The sequence below is a fragment of the Agelaius tricolor genome, unplaced genomic scaffold (assembly GCF_023055355.1).
Source record: "Agelaius tricolor isolate 1412-34295 unplaced genomic scaffold, bAgeTri1.0.p SCAF_23, whole genome shotgun sequence".
NCBI classification, from domain to species: Eukaryota; Metazoa; Chordata; class Aves; order Passeriformes; family Icteridae; genus Agelaius; species Agelaius tricolor.
In genome coordinates this window covers 1,147,289-1,168,399 of record NW_027269283.1, presented here as the reverse complement: position 1 = coordinate 1,168,399, position 21,111 = coordinate 1,147,289, and the positions used below count along the sequence as shown (strand labels likewise).

Genomic DNA, 21,111 nt, shown 5'->3' with positions numbered 1-21,111 from the left:
CCTGTGGAGTCAGTGTGTGGGAACCTGTGTGTGTGTGTGTGTGGGAACCTGGGTACTGTTCTCTCCACAGTGTTTGCTCATGGTTTTTCCCCAGATCCAGGGATTTCTGAGTGCCTTTAACATCAATGAGTCAATCCCTGGGAACAGTTCAATGTGACCTCTCTGTTCACCAAGGGCTGGGTGAGGTTAGCTGGACCTGTGATGCCTCCAGGAGCCAATGTTCCAGTGTCAGCTCTGGGCCAGGTGCTGCAGAGAAGCTCTGGCAGCTGCTTCCCAGCCTCTACATTCCCTCAGCTCAGTGCTTGTCAGCAGTTTCAGTGGGGAGCTGGTGTGCTTCAGCAGCAAGGAAATCTGGTGTCACATCTGGGACATTTGTTGTCCTCTTGGCTTCTCTGATTTCCTAAGCAGGAGTCCCAAAGCCAGAAACTGAAAATTCCCATTGTGCAGGGGTGGGTCTGGAGCCACAGGGGCAGGGGTGCTGCTGCCTGCTCCAGTGCCCTGCCAGGCTCCTTGTCCCTGTCCTGCCCTCAGCCTCTGCTTTTGCACTGCCACAGGATGCACTGGCTTTAGAGGAAGGATCTGCACCCAGACCTGCTCATCCCTGCTGCCTGCTGGGATTTGTGTCCCCATGCTCTGCTCTCCCACGCTTTCTCCCTGCTCCAAGGGGAGGGCAAGCCAAGCTGAGCTTTGCCAGGTGAGTTTGTGTGATGAGCTGCTGAGGTGTCTGTGGCTGCAAAGTGCTGCATTCCCAGCCTGGTTATCCAGAATTCAGTCAGTCCTGGGTCTGGAAATCCTGGCAGGGGTCAGCCAGTTCTAGCTATGGAAATCCTGGCAGGGTTCAGGCAGTCCTGGCTATGGAAATCCTGGCAGGGTTCAGTCAGTCCTGGCTATGGAAATCCTGGCAGGGTTCAGTCAGTCCTGGCTATGGAAATCCTGGCAGGGTTCAGTCAGTTCTAGCTATGGAAATCCTGGCAGGGTTCAGTCAGTTCTAGCTATGGAAATCCTGGCAGGGTTCAATCAGTCCTGGGTCTGGAAATCCTGGCAGGGTTCAGGCAGTTCTAGCTATGGAAATCCTGGCAGGGTTCAGTCAGTCCTGGCTATGGAAATCCTGGCTGTGTCTGGGACTCTGTGGCTGTTCTGGCCACTGCAGCAGTCAGCCCAGCATTACTGGTCTGACTGGTCTGATCCAAGCCATTTTTTGACCTCAAGGTGTTCTTGTCTCCTTATTTAATTCTTAAAATCTTGAAACCAGCAGCTTGAAGAGGAGTGTACACTGTGCTCCCTGTCTGCTCTGTGTAATGATGGCTTACACTGTCACTCCTGGGACACTGTCACACAGTGACAGTCTGCATGGGTCTGCCATCAGATCACTTTGCTCACTCACTTCCTGAGTTACTTTCTGCTCATTTCACTTTTTTGATGCTGTTTGTGCACCTCTTGTTGGTGGGTGGGAGGAAATGGAGCTCAGGTCTTCCAGGGGAGGCTGGGAGAAAGGGTTATTGAGGATTTACATGGGGCTAAGGAGAAGTCTTGCCCCTGCCTCATCGAAGGGGGTGGAGAAGGTGGAGCCAGGCTGCAGGGGTGCACAGGGATGGGAAGAGAGGTGACAGGGATGTGTTGAAACATGGCAACTTCCAGTACTTAAAGGGGATTACAAGAAGGCTAGAGAGGGACTTTTCACCAGGGCCTGGAGTGACAGGACAAGGGGGAATGGCCTCAAGCTGATGGAAGATTTAAATGTGGTATTAGGAAGAAATTCTTCCCTGTGAGGGTGCTGAGGCCCTGGCACAGGGTGCCCAGAGCAGCTGGGGCTGCCCCTGGATCCCTGGCAGTGCCCAAGGCCAGGCTGGGCAGGGCTTGGAGCAGTCTGGGACAGTGGGAGGTGTCCCTGCCATGGCAGGGGTGGAATGAGGTGATTTTTGGGGTCCCTTCCAACCCAAACCACTCCTTGATTCCATCATCTGACTCAGTATAAGGAAGGGGGCTGCAGAGAGGTCCTGAGACCTCATTACCAATTTGCACAGGTTGTCCTGCCCTGGGTGGATATGCTTGGCATGAGCTGACTGGGCTGGGGACATCCAGGTGGTCCTTCCTCCTTAGGTGTGCCTGTGCTTCCGTGAAAGCTCCTGTCTGCTTTGAAGGGCAGTTTGTTTACCCACAGTGTTTGTTTTACCCTGCTCTCCCAGGAGGGGAACAGGATCAGGAAACAGTTGGCTAAATTTACTTGTCCTATTTCCCTGCCCTCTGTCCCACGCTGTCGGTGTCATTATGTGTCCTGTGCACTCAGGTCTATTTTGGGGTGCTGATGTGTGGGTGCAGCTCCTCCAGCTCAGAAGCCCTGTCTGGGCTGGTGTCACTGGGACATTTGTTGTCCTCTTGGCTTCTCTGATTTCCTAAGCAGGAGTCCCAAAGCCAGCATGGGAGCAGCAAACCCAGAAACTGAAAATTCCATTGGCAGGGCAATGGAAGTGTTGGAAAGTGCCTCTGCTTTTGCACTGCCACAGGGTGCACTGGCTTCAGGGGAAGGATCTGTCTGGAGACCTGGCCTGCCCTTCCCAAATGCTGCTTTCCCCCAGCTCAGTGGGATGCTGGAACCCAGCTGGCCACACTGGGGATGGGAGCAGAGCCACCCAGCTGAGTGTGACTGCTGAGGAATACAAGGCTGGGGACTTCCCCTGACATGACTGTGGGACACCTGTGGGACACCAAGGCTCAGAGATGCCACCCTAGGTGTTTGATAGGTGTTTGCACATGGGGTGGTGTTGAACCACAACAAGTTTTATCCTGGACAAAATGATTGTCCTCTTGGAGTAAACCTTGGAGTGATTGTCCTCCCTGCCCTGCTCTTGTCCAGCTGCCTCAGCTCCTGCAAACTCAGATGTCTACAGGCTCTTCCATTTGCTGCAGGGAAGATTTCTGCCCAAATTCCCTCTGTTTCTGTTTCCCTGGCACAGCCCTGCCCACTGGCTGGGTGGATCAGAGGTGCTCAGGGCACTGGTTTTCTCCCTGTGTCCTGGGTGTGGGTTTCTCTGGGTCTGGATTGAAGGCACTTGAGGCAGTAATTCGTGTTGGCACTCAAGTGTTTATTATTTTTTATCAGTAAAACATTCTCACTACTGTGAGTCCAAGAGCTTTTCATTAGAAGGCACAAAATGGCCAACAATCTCTGGTTCCAAGGTCTTTTAAGGCTAAACTATCCCATTAAGAACTGACACCTGGATTATTTTCCCTTTTAACCCAATAACTGATCCCCAAGAGCCCCCAGTGCAGACTTTTCTGCCCAATTACAAAATGCCACCCAAACCCAAGAAGAAGAAGGAAGAAGCAGCCCAGGATGACACCCTGTGCCCTCCATCTTGCTTCCATCCACAGCACACTAAAAATCCCAAACCCTCAATTTCTCACCAAGTAACACACCTACACTGCTCTCTACAATCTATTTCACACTTTTGTGGATTCCAGTCTATTCTGGAGTTTAGGAAACTTTCTCCATGGATGAGGGTCAAAGTCAGTGCTGCCCTGGGGGTCAGGGCACCCCAGAGCAGACACAGAAACATTCCCAGTGGTGCCCTGGGTTTGCACACCTAGCACTGCTATTTTCTTTACAAACCCAGCTCTAGAAGCATCTTGGCATTTTCTGGAAGTTCCCAGGAGAACCCCAGCACCAGAGCCATGCCTGGGGAGAAGTGGATCAGAGCAAAGGTGACAGCAGTGACACTTGTGTGGGAGGAAGCAAGGCATGTAAAAGCCATCCCTCCCCTGTTCTCCTCAGCCTCCTGTGCTGTCAGCTGGAGCTCTCCTGCCCTGGCAGTGTTTCCATCAGCCTCAGTGATTTTTTGTGTGATTTGCCTTTCCCACCCACCTGCAGTGTCAGGGAGGTGGAATGGGGCAGGAGCCCTTACAGGGCTCTTGCTCAACTGGCACCTGCTACGTGGGACATTCTTTGTGTTTCCCAGAGCACTGCTTTTCCCTCTTATTCAGGGCACAAAAAAGCTCTCTTACCCAACCAGCATTTGTTTGGGTCATTTTTCCTGTTTTTCATGTGGTGTGTGATATCCCAGCCCTGCTCCAAAGCAGTGATTAATTTTCCTGGGTGATTTCCAATGACAAACATTATTATTGCCTAAGTCTGTTATCAGTGATCTGTTGTCACAACCCTGCTGTGACTGGAGATGGGGGGGGATTATCATTTTACAGATGATTGAGGCCAAGCACAAAGAAAGAGAAGTGGAAAGTATCCAGTTGTCAGCAGGCTGAGGGACTCAGGACTCGATTTCCATATGGGATTTTGTCTGTAGGTACTGTGAAATTATGAATTCCATCACGGAATGATGTCCAATGTCCTGTGAAATTATGGATTACATCATGGACTGATGCCCGTGCTGCCCCCACAGCTCAGAGCATGTGCCTCAAGTGTCCAGGAAGTGACAGTGAGTCACCACCCACTAAACATCCCTGCTGGTAATTGTGCATTTAAACACTTGCCTCTGTATAGTTGGCACACCAGAAAAGGAGGTTTGAAAGAATAAATATCTCAGCACTGGAGCAAGCTTGAGGGGTACCTAGAGGGGAGTCACCCTGGCTGTGGGGATGGGTGCTGGAGGAGGATTGGCACTGACATGGGGCTCTGCTCCTGGCCAGGCTCCCCTGGGCACTTCTTGGGCACTTCAGGCATGTCCAGGGAAGGGAATGGAGCACCAGGAGCAGCTGGGAAAGGGGCTCAGCCTGAGCAAAGGAGGATCAGGGGGGACCTTGTGGCTCTGCACAACTCCTGCCAGGAGGGGACAGCCAGGGGACAGTCGGGCTGTGTTCCCAGGGAACAGGGACAGGAGGAGAGGGAACGGCCTCAGGCTGGGACAGGGGAAGGTCAGGCTGGATATTATGAAGAATTTATTGATGGAAAAAGTTGTCAGATGTTAAAAATAGGTTAGAAACTGTTGTAAAATAGTTGATAGCTCATTTTTAACATCAGGCATTGTCAGGGGCTGCCCAGGGAGGTTCGGAGTCCCGTCCCTGGAGGTGTCCAAGGAAGGCCTGGAGTGGCACTGGGCTGGGGACACGGTGTGGATCAGGCCCAGGTTAACCCCTCAGTGACCTTGCCGGGCTTTTCCAACTCCACAGTGACTCCGTGGCGCCTCACCCGCGGCTCCCTGGGCCGTGCCCTCGTGTGTCCCCTGCCCGCCGGAGCCGCTCCTCGGGCCGGGCCGGGCCGGGGCCGCAGCCGCCCCCGCTCCATCCCCCGCTCCGGCCCGGCCCCGAGCGTGACGTCACGCCTTCCGTGACGTCACCACCCACGTAACGGAACACGCCCCAGCGCCACTGCCGGGTTCTGCTCCGGAGGCACCGCCTTCCCGGCGTGCCCCGCGTCTCGCTGCGGCCGCGCCTCAATCTCCCAGCAGCCCCCGCGCGCGGAGCCCGCCGGCGCGCGCGGCGCTGCGGCGCAAGGCACGCCGGGAGGTGTAGGCGGTGCGGGGGCGGCGGGGCGAGGCGAGCGGGCGGAGTCGGGCGGCGGCAGCGGCGGCGTCGGGCCTCGGGTCGGTGTGTGCGGGGAGCGGAGCGAGGGGAGCGGGCACCGCAGCTGCACGGCCTCGGCCCGGCCCCGCGCAGCCATGTCGGGGCTCCTGGGGAAGCTGTTCGGGACGGGCGCCGGCGGGAAGGGCGGCGGGAAGGGCCCGTCCCCGCAGGAGGCGATCCAGCGGCTCCGCGACACGGAGGAGATGCTGAGCAAGAAGCAGGAGTTCCTGGAAAAGAAGATCGAGCAGGAGCTGGCGGCCGCCCGCAAGCACGGCACCAAAAACAAGCGCGGTGAGCGGGGGGGGGGCCGGGCCGCGCCGCGCCGAACCCGGGCAACAGGTCGGGAGGGCCTTGGCCAGCGCAGACGCGGCTGTGCTGCTGTATTTTACACCCGGAGCCTTTATTTTTATACCGTAGTACCTTTATTTTGTACTTACTGGCATTATCCCACCTCTCCGCGGCCGTACCGCCCTCCCGGCGCGGTTCCCGCCCCAGCCGGGTTTCCTCACTCTGAGGGGAGGACACTTCCCCTTCCCCTTCCCTGCGGCTGCCCCGTGTGGGGGTCCCGTCACTCTCTCGTGACTCCCATGTCGCGATAGTGCCCGGCTCCTCCGTGGTGTTCCTGCCCCTCACCGTGGCGAGAGCTCAGGGAAATATCCCTGAAAAGGAAAGGGAAAAGCCGGGCAGCACCTCGCCATCAGCTCTTGATTTGCCCTGCTGGTGGTTTTAATTCCAACCCACAAAAGTCTTTACTATCTATGTTTATTTTCATCAAAAGTGAAAGTCTTACCAAAAGTTCTGAGCGTGCTAGGGAGGGCAGGAGTTACAGCCTGAATGTTTGTGTTGGTTGTTTTTTGTTGTTGGGATGAAGAATTTCCAGGGAGAAAATTAGCCAGCATTAAAAGGGTTTCTATAAAATAGGTAAGTTAATATCCCACAGACAACAACCAGCACACACGTTCAGGCTGCAGCTCCTGCTCTCCCCAACATGCTCAGAACTTTAGGTAAGAGCTGATGAAAATAAACATAGATTTAATAGTTAATATTTCCTCTTCTGGGAATAACTTGGGTTATGCTTGTGTTTTGTTTTGTGTTCTCACGGAAATATTCATTCTTTTGGAAGCAGTGTTTGTTCTGGGGTTTATTCCCACTGCTCAGCCCCCTCCAAGAGGCTCTTCCACACACACTCTTAAGTTAATTAATGGAATTGCTGTTTCCCAGGTGGAATTTGACTTCCCCAGACAGGTCTGGCTGTGTTTTCCAGGCAGTGCTTGATGAGTCTGGAGATAAGGCAGTTGTCACATTACATATTCCAGTGCTCTGAAAACAAACTTCTTCCTTGTTTTAGCTTGGTCAGTAAAAGTTTCCAGGAAAGCACATCCTGATTTCTGTGTGGATGTTGTTGCCTTCTCTGTGCAGGAGCAGGAGTGGCTCTGCCTGTGGCACAGGGAGCTGCAAACACAGGTCTGGCAAGGGTTCATTGGCAGTAATTACCCTCAGGAGTTTCATGTCACTCCTTCCGTCAGCACTTTTAGCTCCTTGCAGACTCCAGAACTTCCTTGTGTGTGGGTGACGTGGATGGAGCTGGCTCATGAGGGCTCAGGGATTATCAGAGACCTCAGCAGAGCCTGACTTCAGGCTTAACCAACTCAGTTCTAAATCAAATACATTGCAGCAATTCTAAGAAGTGAGCCTGGGCTGTGGTTTTTGTGGCAGCGAGCTCAGAATGAGAACTAAAATGTGTCTCTGCAGTTTCTTCATCTTCTGGGTCACACTGGCCTTTGAACTGCTAAACTTTCTGTTGAGCTTTGTCTCTCTCCTGTAAAGGCATCTCTCTGTCTGCTGCCCTTCAGAACCTGGCCAGGGAGGGATTAAATTTCCTTGGAGGTGGAGGAAGGAGGAAAACCTGCCCATTCACGGCGGGGTTCTGGCTCACACTAATTGAGGGCTTGCAGCAGCACAGGAGCCTGAGGAGTAATTAAAGAGCCGTGAATAGGAGAAGGGCAGGGATGGGTTTCTGCTGGAAGAGGAAACCACTCTTTTTCCATTTCTGGAACTGAGAGGCCAACTGTTCTTACTGGGCTGGGAGTTAAGGCAGCTGATTGTCTGTGCCTTGCTGGGAACTGAATTCCCCTCAGGACACACTCAGTTTTTCTGAGTTCTACAAATTGCATTTTTGATATCCAGATACTGGATTTTCTCTGACCTTAGCTTGGTTTATAATCCATTATCTATGCGATTTTGATGCAAAGTCACTTAAATCCATATTTTACCTGAATATAAAAATATATCGGTTTTATATGCGAAAGTCTGTCATTTTAATATAAATACTTTGATATAGTTAAAATGCTTTCAAGTAAAATTGAACGAAAGATAATTAGCTAGAGATTATTTTAAGTGTTGGATCAACTTTTAAAAAATTATATTTGGAGAATCCTTAGGCTTAGTTTCCAAGATTTGATCACTTCCCTCTGGAATCCCTGCTGTTCCTGGAGGATCCCCTGTGGATGCTGCACATTTGTGATCTCAGCTGGGCACTCCTGCCTGGTGGCCCCGGAAGCTGCTGTGGGACAGCCAAAAGAAGGTGAAAGAATGGGGCAGGGAGTTTACCTGGAAGCTTAAATCACCTTGGGAAAACCTGGAATGGCGTTTTTGTTGTCCCAGAGGAAAGGCGGGTGTCTGAAACCCTTGAGGAAACAAAAGGAAACATTCTCAGCTCCCCAGCACACTGGGTGATTGTTCAGGTGCCAAGCGAGCCGCTTTCCAAAGGCTCATTCACTCATTCCTGCAGCACTTCTGGAGTCTAAGGAAAGCTTAATCTAAAATTTAGAGGCTTCTGCTTCCTGTGCCCGCCCCAAGCACGTGCAGGGTTTTGTTAATTTATGAAATTGTTTCCCGTGGGTATTTTTTGTAATCTGTATTTAGGGTATCCAGGCTGTGTAACCAAACAACTCAGGACATTCTGAGGTTATAATAAGGAACTTTGCAGTATAAATTTCCTCAGTCTGTGTTGTTTCTTGGCATGGGAGGCTTTAATCTTGTATGAAAAGTTCTGAGTGTGCTGGGGAGAGCAGCAGTGATGGCTTGAATGTGCTTGCCGTGTTTTGTCCATGGGATGAAAAACTCTCAAGATTAATCATCATTGGAAGGGTTGTTTGAAAACAGGCAAGTTACTCTTCCCTCTTCTGGGAGGAACTTGGGCTGTGCTTGTGCTTTGTGTTCTCATGGAAACGTTCAAGCTTTTGAAAACAGCGTTCTGGTTGTCCCCACCCCTCTGAGAAACCCTCCCACACTCCAGCTCTACCTCACGAGTAGTGATTTACTCAATGAATTCCTCACAACAGCAGCAATGCTGACTAATTTGAACACTGCTCAGCCAGGATCTCACTCGTTTTACATCTGCCCTGAAAATCAACTTTGCTCTAACAAAAGCAGAGTGCAGTTGTGAGCCTGATGCCCTGGGAGCCCCGTGCTGCTGCTGCTGCCTCCTTTTATTCCGCTCCAGTTTGTCCGTGCCGTTGTTTGTTTCATCTGGGATGTTTTCTCAGCGCTCCAACCTCGTGATACAAACTAAGCTGCTCCATCTACTCCAACGGTTCTGGGTTCAGTTTCAGGGGAGTTGAAGCTGATCCTAATCTCTGCTGCTCTGGTGTTTCTGTTCCTGTGGCTGATCATGCAAAGCTGAGCTGCCAGTGCCCCGGTTTAGGGCAAATTTGGGAGAAAGCCTCCAAAGGGGCCCCTTCAGAAAGCAAACCCACACAGCCCCTGCCCCCAGGCAGTTTGGGAAGGATTCCTTGGAGAGAAGTGGAAAGAACCTGTTTATTTAACAGGCACAGCACCCCCAGCACACAAAATGAACAATACCGGGTGACACCACTCTGTCACTGCTCTGACAAAGATGACAAATTCAGAAAGTCTCTCTGGGGGTGGTCGCTCTGTTCTCAGTCCCTCCTGTGCTGGGGCAGCTGCTGCAGCCACAAGGTGCAAACTCTCGGTGTTTCCAGGTCCCAGTCTGGAGCAGGTTTGAGTGGTTCCAAAAAAGGGAAAGGAGAAACAGTCCAGGAAAATTCGGACTGCTCAGCTAAACTAACGAATGAGCAGGAGCCAAAGCAGGAGCAAAGCAAAAAGCCAAGCAAAAAACAAAAGCAAAAGCAGCACCATGCACTGCCCTGTCTGTGTGTCCCACCAGCCGTGGGGGAGTGGCTGATAACAAAACCAAAACAAAACTCTCACTCTTCAGAGCCAGTCGTGAAGGCACAGAACATGATATCCAGCATGAACAGAACACACAAATGGGGATACAAACAACATAACATCACCCTGGGACACCGAGGAATAGCACAGGCACACAGACAACAAAGGGTTAATGCCTTGAGCTCTGCCTACCTCGGGTATTACAGTTCCACAGTCTGTTTCTCCTGCAGCCCGAAGCTCGAGCTGTGTCTCCGTGTGAAGATTACAGGAGGGAGAGAGGCTCAGGGCTGCTTTAGAGTGCCAGTGTTAAAAGCAGCTCACTCAGGTGCAGATCTGGGCTGAGTGGATGCATTTTTCTGCCTGCCTGCCACTGATCTTACCTGTCTGTTAGTTAACACTAGGGCTACAAACAGTAGAATGGGTGAAAAGCCGATTTTGTGTCAAAATATATTCAGGCTTTAGCAGGAGAGTGACATTCCATGGATTTTCCCTCTGCTCAGGTTTCTGTTAGCGAGCAGTTTTTCTTTCCTGATGTCAGTTGTTCTTTTCACTGTACATAAATATAGTGTTAGGTTTTTCCCCAGCACTAAGTACACAAAATAGATGCAAACCCACTGCTGGATTCCTGCTGGATAATTCAGGCTTTTCCTGGAGAGAGAACACTCCTGTTCTCCACCCAGCACCAAAACCAAACAAACCAGGAGCTTGGGCTTGGCTGAACTCCTGACTTTGGGCCCACCTGGGGCTCTCAGTGCTGCCTCAGGTGATGGTTTGTAATGGAAATCAACTGCTTACATCCCTTTACCTGTTTTAAAGGTAAAGTTGTGTTGATGTGATTGCCCTGCAGCTGGAGGGTCCTGGTGTCAGAGCTGGCACTGGCTGAGTGAGGCTGCTCCAGGAGTGGCCCTGCCTGTTCCTCTGTGCTGCTCTTGCTGTTTGTGTGGGCAGGCCATGGCTTGGATTAACTTGCTGAGCCAGACAAAACCCAACTCTTACAAAAAAAAAAAAAAAAAAGAGAGAAAAGTTGTTTTCCACACTTAACCACACAAATGCTGGAGCTGGCTGGGAGAGGGAAGCAGGAATTTGATGGGAAGGAGGAGGGAGGGCAGTTGTGCCTCTCCTGGCAGCAATCCCGGTTCAGAGGGCAGCTCTGTTATCACAGTACCTGTGCTAACATCTGAGGGACACAGGGCTCATTATTGAGCTCGTGGCAGCACTGAGGAGGGCCAGGATGCTGCTGTGTGCAGGGCTGGGTGCTTCAAAGCTGGCAGGGAGGCAGGGGAAGTGCAGCCTCAGCTCTGGGCACAGGCAGGGATTCAGAGGGTGAAACCCTGTGAGTGTGTGGGAGGCCTCTGACAGGTTTGGGAGTGTGCCTAAAGCTCCTGCTTGCCAGCAGAAGTGATTCTCCTCTCAGAACCAAATGGGACCCTGGTTTTGTTTCCATGAAGCATCAGGTGCTGTGTAGGGAGTCCTGCAGCACTTCCAGCCCACCTCAGCCTGCCCTCTCTGTGTTTTAAGTCACAGTTTAATGGGAAATTGATGTTTGAGTTCCAGGTGCTTCTCCATAACCCAGGGCTTCAGTGCAGGAATATTGATGGCAGTGCAGGCCTGAGTCCTTCATCTTCCCCCGAGGTTAATGAGAAGGGCATTCACCACCTGCCTTGGGAAAAGTGATAATTGCTCTTTTTAATTAGATCTTCTTCTTTGCATTTTACCCTACCTATGTTTAGCAGGGGTTTTTGGAGACAAGACACTCGGGTCTAAAACAGTTTGGGAGCAATGGTGGGATTCACAAACACCTTTCTAAAAACTGTTTTTAAAAGTAACATAAAAAAAACCCCAAACCCCGTGATTCTGAAATGATTTGGTAACTGTATTTGATGCAATACATCCTTCCTCTGTTCCTGTACCCTGTCAGGAGGGAAACTTGGCATGATTGCAGCTACTGACTTTGTGTTATTACTTTTTCTCTCCAAATGTATTAGATGTTGGATTCTAGTATCTCATTAAACTCCAGGCCTAATTACTGAATCCTGCTCCTAGGCTAATTCAAAACCTATAATTTGCAGATGATACAAATCATCAATTTGGTTTAACCCTCTTTTACTTAGACTTGTGCTGAGTTGTGGAGAGTTTATCTCGACTGGGATGTGTTGGGCTTTGCTTTTGTATCATTCAGGTCTCTCTGTCAATCCCTTATTGCTCCCAAAAACCCAAAATTACATTGCCATTTCTGGTTTTTGGGGATGTGATGTTTGTCCCAGAGACTTTGGGTAGCAGGTTGTGGCCTGAATTTTTCAGCCAGCAAACTGTGGATGTGAGTGGGGTTTTAAGTAAAATCTTGTCACTGCTTAAAAATGGATGATTTTTGCCAAGCTAAAAGCTGGAGCAATCTCATCCTTGACTTCCCATCATGTTTGCAGCCAGGTGTTGAACAAACTGGAACTCCTGGCACAAAGTGTGTGAAACAAACAGGATGCACTTGGAGAATCCAGAACAGGCCAGGCATCAATGTTTGTCAGGGTTTTGCCTCTCCCTGAGACAGCCCAAGGCTGCAGCAGAGCTGCTGATCAGGAGCTTGGATCTGCTCTCAGTCATCCCCCAGAGTCTGGAGCAGGGATCCAGATCCTGAAGGAAGGGCTGGAGCTGGGGGTGCTCACCTGGACAGGTGAGGAGAGCCCAGAGCCCCTTCCAGGGCCTAGAGGGGCTCCAGGAGAGCTGGAGAGGGACTGGGGACAAGGGATGGAGGGACAGGATAACCAGGAATGGCTTCCCACTGCCAGAGTGGGACATTGGGAAGGAATTCCTCACTCTGAGGGTGGGCAGGCCCTGGCACAGGTGCCCAGAGCAGCTGGGGCTGCCCCTGGATCCCTGGCAGTGCCCAAGGCCAGGCTGGACAGGGCTGGGAGCAGCCTGGGACAGTGGAAGGTGTCCCTGCCATGGCAGGGGTGGCACTGGGTGATCTTTCAAGTCCCCTTTAACCCAAACCACTGTGGTCCCATGGAACCTTCCTTGTGGCCATTCCCAAGGGCACTGGGGTGGCCAAAGTGGCCCAGCAGTGGTGGGACCCAGAAGAGCTCAGTGCCAGGCTGTGGCCAAGGCAGCAACAGTTGTGTCCATGGTGTCCTTCCAGGTGGAAGCCCAGTTGGAAAAATTCTGCTGTGCCTTCCCCTGGTTCAGTGTTGAGATGAAGCTTTGTTAATTAGCAGTTTCTAGGAGCTATCACAGTTACAGGGTAATTCTGTGGGCAGCTGTTGTCTTGCAGCTCTTGACTGGTGGCGGTGAATTTGGTAATAGTACAATACTTTAGATACTAATAATAATTTATTTTCACACATGTTACTTATTCTGGCTTATTCTAAGTTTCTTATTTCACTGTATAAATTGTTATTAAACAATTAAAAATTATTTTATTGTTGGAAAACAAAAGAAGGAAATTAGCCCCTCAAAACACTTATAAAAGGCACTGTATGTTTTGAATTTTTTGAACTGCTCTTTGATAAATTCTAACTTTCTAACTATTAAGCATGTTAGTAGTAATTTGCATCTACAGCTCAAACAGAAAACCCCCTGAAGTTTGGAGGTGTCCAAATAACCAGTATGACATGTCTGGGATGTGATCAGTGTCATTTCCTGGGATGTGCAGTGCTGGGGTGAAAGTGTCACCAAACATCCACACTGTGTGTGCTCCTCATGGCCTGGCAGGATTTCAGCCAGATTTAGGCATTCTGTGTACAGAGCTTGCTCAGATGTTGTGGAACTGAAAAGAGAAATGGCAGAATGACAGCAATCAGTGGTATTCAAACATTTGGAGGTGATTTTGGTTGGTTATAAAATAAAACAGATGAATAGAAAGCTTCATTGTGGGCTCCCTGGGAACTGCATCTCCAGGGAAGGTAATGATTTTACCTCCTGAAAGTGCCTTGGGGCTCTCCATGGTGGGCTCTGCCCCTGCCCTGTCCTGGGGGACAGTGAGAGGCAGAAAGGCTTTTTTGGGACTGCATCCCTGGCAGCCCCATCAGCAGGAGCTGAGTTTGGAGCTGATGCCAGCCTCAGAGCAGGGCATTGCCCTTCCAAACTGCAATTCAGCCTCAACACAGCACTGCAGTGTTTTGCCTCTGGAGTGTTTGGAGGTTGAGTCAAGAAGTATAAATTTTATAAAAATAAATATGGGTTGTCTTATGTGCTTTATAACTTTTGGCTTTCTAAAGGTTTGTGTTCTCAGCTTTCCCCCCCTCCCCAGTCAGTGTTGGAATCTCAGCATTCACCAAAAAAGTGCTTTTTCACATCCCAAAATATCTCATCTGAGGAAGTCAGGCTGTTAAGAGAAATGCTAAATATTATGACAGCATCAATGAAATTTTTAGACTTGGCAAGGCTCTAATAATAATGGTCCAAGGCTGGAAAATGCCTGATGGATTCCCAGGCAGCCACTCTTTGAATTGCCCAGCAAGAAAAGGTCTTAAATGTGCCACTTCAGGGTAGGATCTTCTCAGTTTGTGAATTAATTACAAAAACACTGGTCAGCTTAGAGAACTGGGTTGTTTGGTTTTTGGTTTTTTTTTTTTTTTCCTGTGAGAAACCAGCATTTTGAGATACTTAAGAGCTTTTCCTGCAAAGCTGAACCTGATGCGTTTCTGGCAGGGATTCTGAGTTTTCACTGGCATTCTTTTTAACAAGGTACCTTCAGCAACTACAAAATAAAAGAGAAAACCCATAAAGAGTATTTGCAGGCTGTGAGAATCTCAGGGACACCTTAGGGAACACACATTTCTCATCCTAAAAGTTCAAACTTTGGTTGAATACTGAATAATTACCTCATTTCACACCAGAATTTTATGTGTGTACCAAAGAATTTTATGTGTGTTGCTTTCACACTTGCAAGGCTGCAGGAACCCCTGGGTGTGGAACATCAGCAGTGCAGGGGCTGAGCCAGGGGGGTGTGAAGGTGCTGCTTCCTCTTGTGTTTGGGTGTTGCTGTATCACAGCCCTGACTGCTGCTCTACAAATGCTTTGTTCTTTATCTCTTTGGGCTTTTTCTTCTGTACATTTATAGATTTTTAGAGCAGGAGTGTTTCTTGTTTTGTTTCATCTCTTGCACACTAGACTAAATGTTCTGGCACTGCTTTGCTCAAGAGGAAGTTGTAATCTTGTATTTTAAAAGGCAAAAACTTTGTATTCTCTGCTTTTTTGAAGTAGTTTAATCAGTCCCAATCTCTGAGCTGGGAATAGTTGCCTTCCTTTGAGGGCAGGGTTTGGAAACTTTATTAGAAATTTAATAAACAGGCAGAAAAAGATAAGGGAAGGACCAAGCCTTAACTCTGCCCATGATTCTCTGCTAAAAGTGCACATTTCCCAAAAGAAAAGCACAGGAGGCTGCTGAGACAGGCTCTGCATCAGGGACAAATGTGGATCATGGCTTTAGAGCTGAACACATCCTGAGACAGCAGAGCTCTCAGGAGGTGAGCAACAGGAAAGGAGCTGCTGCTGTGCACAGCATCATAAATATTGATTTCTAACCATCCTTTGGTACCCCTGTGTCCCTTGGACACCACAGTGCTTAAAGTCACACCTGGCTGCTTGGAGCTTAAAATCACACCTGGTTTTTGGGCCTTAAAATCACACCTGGCTGCTTGGAGCTTAAAATCACACCTGTTTTTTTTGATTTTAAAATCACACCTGGCTGCTTGGAGCTTAAAGTCACACCTGTTTTTTTTTGATTTTAAAATCACACCTGGCTGCTTGGAGCTTAAAGTCACACCTGGCTGCTTGGAGCTTAAAATCACACCAGGTTTTCTTTGATTTTAAAATCACACCTGGCTGTTTGGAGCTTAAAATCACACCAGGTTTTTGGAGCTTAAAATCACACCTGGTTTTTGGGCCTTAAAATCACACCAGGTTTTTGGGCCTTAAAATCACACCTGGCTCTTTGGAGCTTAAAATCACACCTGGCTACTTAGAGCTTAAAATCACACCTGGCTGCTTGGAGCTTAAAATCACACCTGGTTTTTGGGCCTTAAAGTCACACCTGGCTGTTTGGAGCTTAAAATCACACCTGGTTTTTGGAGCTTAAAATCACACCAGGTTTTTGGAGCTTAAAATCACACCTGGCTGCTTGGAGCTTAAAATCACACCAGGTTTTTGGGCCTTAAAATCACACCTGGCTGCTTGGAGCTTAAAATCACACCAGGTTTTCTTTGATTTTAAAATCACACCTGGCTGCTTGGAGCTTAAAGTCACACCTGGCTGCTTGGAGCTTAAAATCACACCAGGTTTTCTTTGATTTTAAAATCACACCTGGCTGTTTGGAGCTTAAAATCACACCAGGTTTTTGGAGCTTAAAATCACACCTGGTTTTTGGGCCTTAAAATCACACCAGGTTTTTGGAGCTTAAAATCACACCTGGCTGCTTGGAGCTTAAAATCACACCAGGTTTTTTTGATTTTAAAATCACACCTGGCTGTTTGGACATTAAAATCACACCTGGCTCTTTGGAGCTTAAAATCACACCTGGCTGCTTGGACACCACAGTGCTTAAAATCACACCAGGTTTTTGGATTTTAAAATCACACCTGGCTCTTTGGATCTTAAAATCACACCTGGCTTTTTGGGGCCTTAAAATCACACCAGGTGTTTTGGATTTTAAAATCACACCTGGTTGTTAGGGCCTTAAAATCACATTGGGTATTTTGGACTTTAAAATCACACCATTTTTTTTTGATTTTAAAATCATACCTGGCTGTTTGGATCTTAAAATCACACCTGATTTTTTGGAGCTTAAAATCACACCTGGTTGTTAGGGCCTTAAAATCACACTGGGTATTTTGGACTTTAAAATCACACCAGGTTTTTTGGACCTTAAAATCACACCAGGTTTCTTGGACTTTAAAATCACACCAGGTTTTTTGGAGCTTAAAATCACACCAGGTTTTTTGGATTTTAAAATCACACCTGGCTGTTTGGAGCTCTGACATTTTGTGTTCTGAGACTCACCTGGGATGAGCCATCCTTGCTATGGCCCGGATGCCTCTGTATGGAACCAACATGGGCAGTCCTGGTGTGACAGCTCCTGGAGCCATCTGCACAAAGGTTCTTATTCAGAGGCAAAAATCAGAGTTTGATCAGTCTGTAGTCACCAGTCTTTATCTGCTCACAGACACATTTATCTGTTATTGGGGGATAACTTGTCAATGGCTTTAAATTCTCTTTTTAGGGTTTTTTTGAGATCTGTAGGCAGTTTGCTGGACCTCAGCAGTGAGAGATGAGCAGCTGCTGCCCAGGATAAAGCTCCTCACTGCAGGCAATTCCTTGTTTATCCCATTCCAAGGACAGCCAGGATGTTGTTCCTGATGAAATTTGCTGCCCAGGCGAGTGCCAGGAAGATGGAATGGGATTTTCAGAAGCAGCAAAAACAAAGCTGCTGCTTTCTGCAGAGCAAATTCCAGCTGGATGCACAGAGTAATGTGCAAAATGCTCTTCCACTATTAAGTTGATTATCTCAATCCTATTTAGTGCCTGGGTTTGCAGCTTCAGGGGCCAAGGCACCCCAGTTTGGGCAGTTCCTCTGCAGCTCCTGCACTCTTGATGATTTTGGTGTGGCTGACATTTGGTGCACATCATTTCCTGAGGCTGCTCTGGAGCTCTCTCATGCTCAATATTAAATTCATTAAATTCATTAAAATTCAATATTCAAATTGCTGCTGTCCCTGGGCCCTGGCATCTCGGCTGCTGCCATTTCTGCCAGAGAGAATGCAAGAATTAGCTGTGAGGTGGAGTTGTTTTTCCCCTCAGTTGGAATAATCAGAATTAACTGTAGTGTCTACCCCTGGAGGAGAAGCCTCTCTCTCTATTTTAGACAAAAATTTACACCCCTATTTTAGGTGTCAGTGTGAGTTTTGGGAGGGTTTTACAGAGGAAGGAAACACCTGCACTGTGTGGGGACAAATCCTGTGGCATCATCAACACTTCACCTTGGTTGGGTGTATTTTTGAATTCAGTGAAACTTGGTGAGGTGTATTCTTAAATTCAGTGAAACTTGTTTCAGGTGTATTCTTAAATTCAGTGAAAATTGTTTCAGGTGTATTTTTGAATTCAGTGAAACTTGGTGAGGTGTATTCTTAAATTCAGTGAAAATTGGTCAGGTGTATTTTTGAATTCAGTGACACTTGGTCAGGTGTATTTTTGAATTCAGTGAAACTTGTTTCAGGTGTATTCTTGAATTCAATGAAACTTGGTCAGTTATATTCCTAAATTCAGTGAAACTTGGTGAGGTGTATTCTTGAATTCAGTGAAACTTGGTCAGTTATATTCTTGAATTCAATGAAAATTGGTCAGGTGTATTTTTGAATTCAGTGAAACTTGGTCAGGTGTATTCTTGAATTCAGTGAAACTTGGTCAGTTATATTCTTGAATTCAATGAAAATTGGTCAGGTGTATTCTTGAATTCAGTGAAACTCGGTCAGTTATATTCTTGAATTCAATGAAACTTGGTGAGGTGTATTCTTAAATTCAGTGAAACTTGGTCAGGTGTATTTTTGAATTCAGTGAAACTTGTTTCAGGTGTATTCTAAAATTCAGTGAAACTTGGTCAATTATATTCTTGAATTCAGTGGAACTTGGTCAGGTGTATTTTTGAATTCAGTGACACTTGGCCAGGTGTTTTCTTGAATTCAGTGAAACTTGGTCAGGTGTATTTTTGAATTCAGTGACACTTGGCCAGGTGTATTCTTGAATTCAATGAAACTTGGTCAGTTATATTCCTAAATTCAGTGAAACTTGGTCAGGTGTATTCTTGAATTCAGTGAAACTTGGTCAGGTGTATTCTTAAATTCAGTGAAACTTGGTCAGGTGTATTTTTGAATTCAGTGAAACTTGTTTCAGGTGTATTCTAAAATTCAGTGAAACTTGGTCAATTATATTCTTGAATTCAGTGACACTTGGCCAGGTGTTTTCTTGAATTCAGTGAAACTTGGTCAGTTATATTCCTAAATTCAGTGAAAGTTGGCCAGGTGTATTCTTAAATTCAATGAAACTTGTTTCAGGTGTATTCTTGAATTCAATGAAACTTGGTCAGTTATATTCCTAAATTCAGTGAAACTTGGTCAGGTGTATTCTTGAATTCAGTGAAACTTGGTCAGGTGTATTCTAAAATTCAGTGAAACTTGGCCAGGTGTTTTCTTGAATTCAGTGAAACTTGGTCAGTTATATTCCTAAATTCAGTGAAACTTGGTCAGTTATATTCTTAAATTCAGTCAAACTTGTTTCAGGTATATTCTTGAATTCAGTGAAACTTGGTCAGGTGTTTTCTTAAATTCAGTGAAATTCCTCAGTTCTATTCCCAGTGCTCTTTGCTCCTCTCAAGCTGAAATGTGTTTTTGCCAGCAAAACTTGAAGTTCCAATTATGTAAGAAAGCCTTGTTCTTCCAGGTTTTTATCTGCTGATCTTCTCTTTTCCACTAATGATATTTAAAAGCATTAATTCCACAGCTTTGCTGTGTACATAAATATCCCAGGAACACTGCCTGTCCTGCCAGTGTGTAAGGAATATTTATTTGCAGGAGAGCTGTTGATTTTTAACAAAACCACTGACATTCATAGTCAGTTTTCCCTCTCTGAATGCATTCCCATGTAGTAAAATTCTATTTTTATTATCCTGCAAGCTGCTTATCACAGTGAATATTTGCCTCATTTGACTAACAAACTGCTGTAAATATTGCAAAGAAAATCCTCAGACTTAGAACAGTTCATTTAATATTAATAATTTGCCTATACACGGGTTAAAATAATTCAAAATACATCAAATTCTTACAGATAGCATTTCTGGAGGACAAAATGAAATTATCTGGGTGAGCAGTTGTGTTTTTCTGACTGATGTGCTGGCAGAGCAGGAGAGTGGCTGAGTGACTCTGCTCTTTGCATTCCTGGCTGTTCTTCAGTAGGAGGAGGGACTGGAAACAGTGACAGAGTTCTGCTGCTCACTGGTGTCACCTGCCATGGTGACATCCCAGTGACACCCTGGAGGCTTGGCAATCACCATGGCCAAACAGGAGGTGCAGAACTTCTGCTGGAATTTCTAGCGGGGGGGATACTACAGAAATTCAAATAAATAGACAATTAAAATAGTATTTACCACAGAAATTCAAATAAATAGACAATTATAATAGTATTTATCACAGAAATTCAAATAAATAGACAATTAAAATAGTATTTAGCACAGAAATTCAAATAAATAGACAATTAAAATAGTATTTAGCACAGAAATTCAAATAAATAGACAATTAAAGTAGTATTTATCACAGAAATTCAAATAAACAGACAATTAAAATAGTATTTAGCACAGAAATTCAAATAAATAGACAATTAAAGTAGTATTTAGCACAGAAATTCAAATAAATAGACAAAACAGTATTTAGCACAGAAATTCAAATAAATAGACAATTATAATAGTATTTAGCACAGAAATTCAAATAAATAGATAATTAAAATAGTATTTACTACAGAAATTCAAATAAATAGACAATTATAATAGTATTTAGCACAGAAATTCAAATAAATAGACAATTAAAATAGTATTTATCACAGAAATTCAAATAAATAGACAATTATAATAGTATTTAGCACAGAAATTCAAAGAAATAGACAATTAAAACATTATTTTATAGTTCAATCAAAGACTGGAAATAAAAAAAACTCAACCAGCCAACAATCAAGGACAAACCATCTTCCAAAAAACCCCAAAAAGCAGAGGAAGGAATAGGTTTGTAAGTGTTAAAAAGCTTGAAAAATGTTCTTTGAATGTAGTTTTAGGCAGGTTTTACATTGAAGAAATTGAAGCAGCCAGCTCAGATCTGACTGGACTCAGCTGCAGTTTTATTCCTCTCTTGGATGTGGTGTTTTCTTTGTGAGAGTTTCTCTGTAAAAAGGAACTGCAGAGATCACAGTCTGATGCTCATTAACACAGAGAAATTTTAATTCCTTTGCCAATGAAAAAGAGATAAGAAACTCTTGATGCCCATTTTAACTGCTCAGGGCTCTGTGGGGCAATCATTTTAATCTTTGTGAATAAAAATTGCTTCCAACATCCCTGTCACAGCTGATAATAAAGACAATTAATATATCAAAATGTCACATGGGAAAGGGCATTTGGAGCCTACTCATGGATGGCAGAAGTCACCCAGGTAGTATGAAATATATTACCTTTAATTCAATTATAAAAATAATTATATACAAATATATCTAACTGCATTTCCCTCAGTCATATGTATTCTCTGAGAGGTTTATTATAATTCAGATAAAGTACAGTTTGTTATCTGCTGATTGGCTTTTTTAGAGGATCTTTTAAGTGCTTGTGATTCATGCTGCACATTGGACTTACAAGTTAAACCACCAGTGTGCCTGGTAAGG

At 46.5% G+C, this 21,111-nt stretch overlaps 1 protein-coding gene across 1 annotated transcript in view; it reads left to right on the top strand.

The window, feature by feature from the left end:
- The first annotated feature begins 5,483 nt into the window (after positions 1-5,483).
- CHMP4B (charged multivesicular body protein 4B) overlaps positions 5,484-21,111 on the top strand; it is a 29,330-nt gene continuing 13,702 nt past the window's right edge. Inside the window, exon 1 of the mRNA XM_071447087.1 lies at positions 5,484-5,805. Within this exon, the coding sequence (XP_071303188.1) occupies positions 5,610-5,805 (196 nt within the window). The 5' untranslated portion in view covers positions 5,484-5,609. The remainder of the gene's footprint in view (positions 5,806-21,111) is intronic.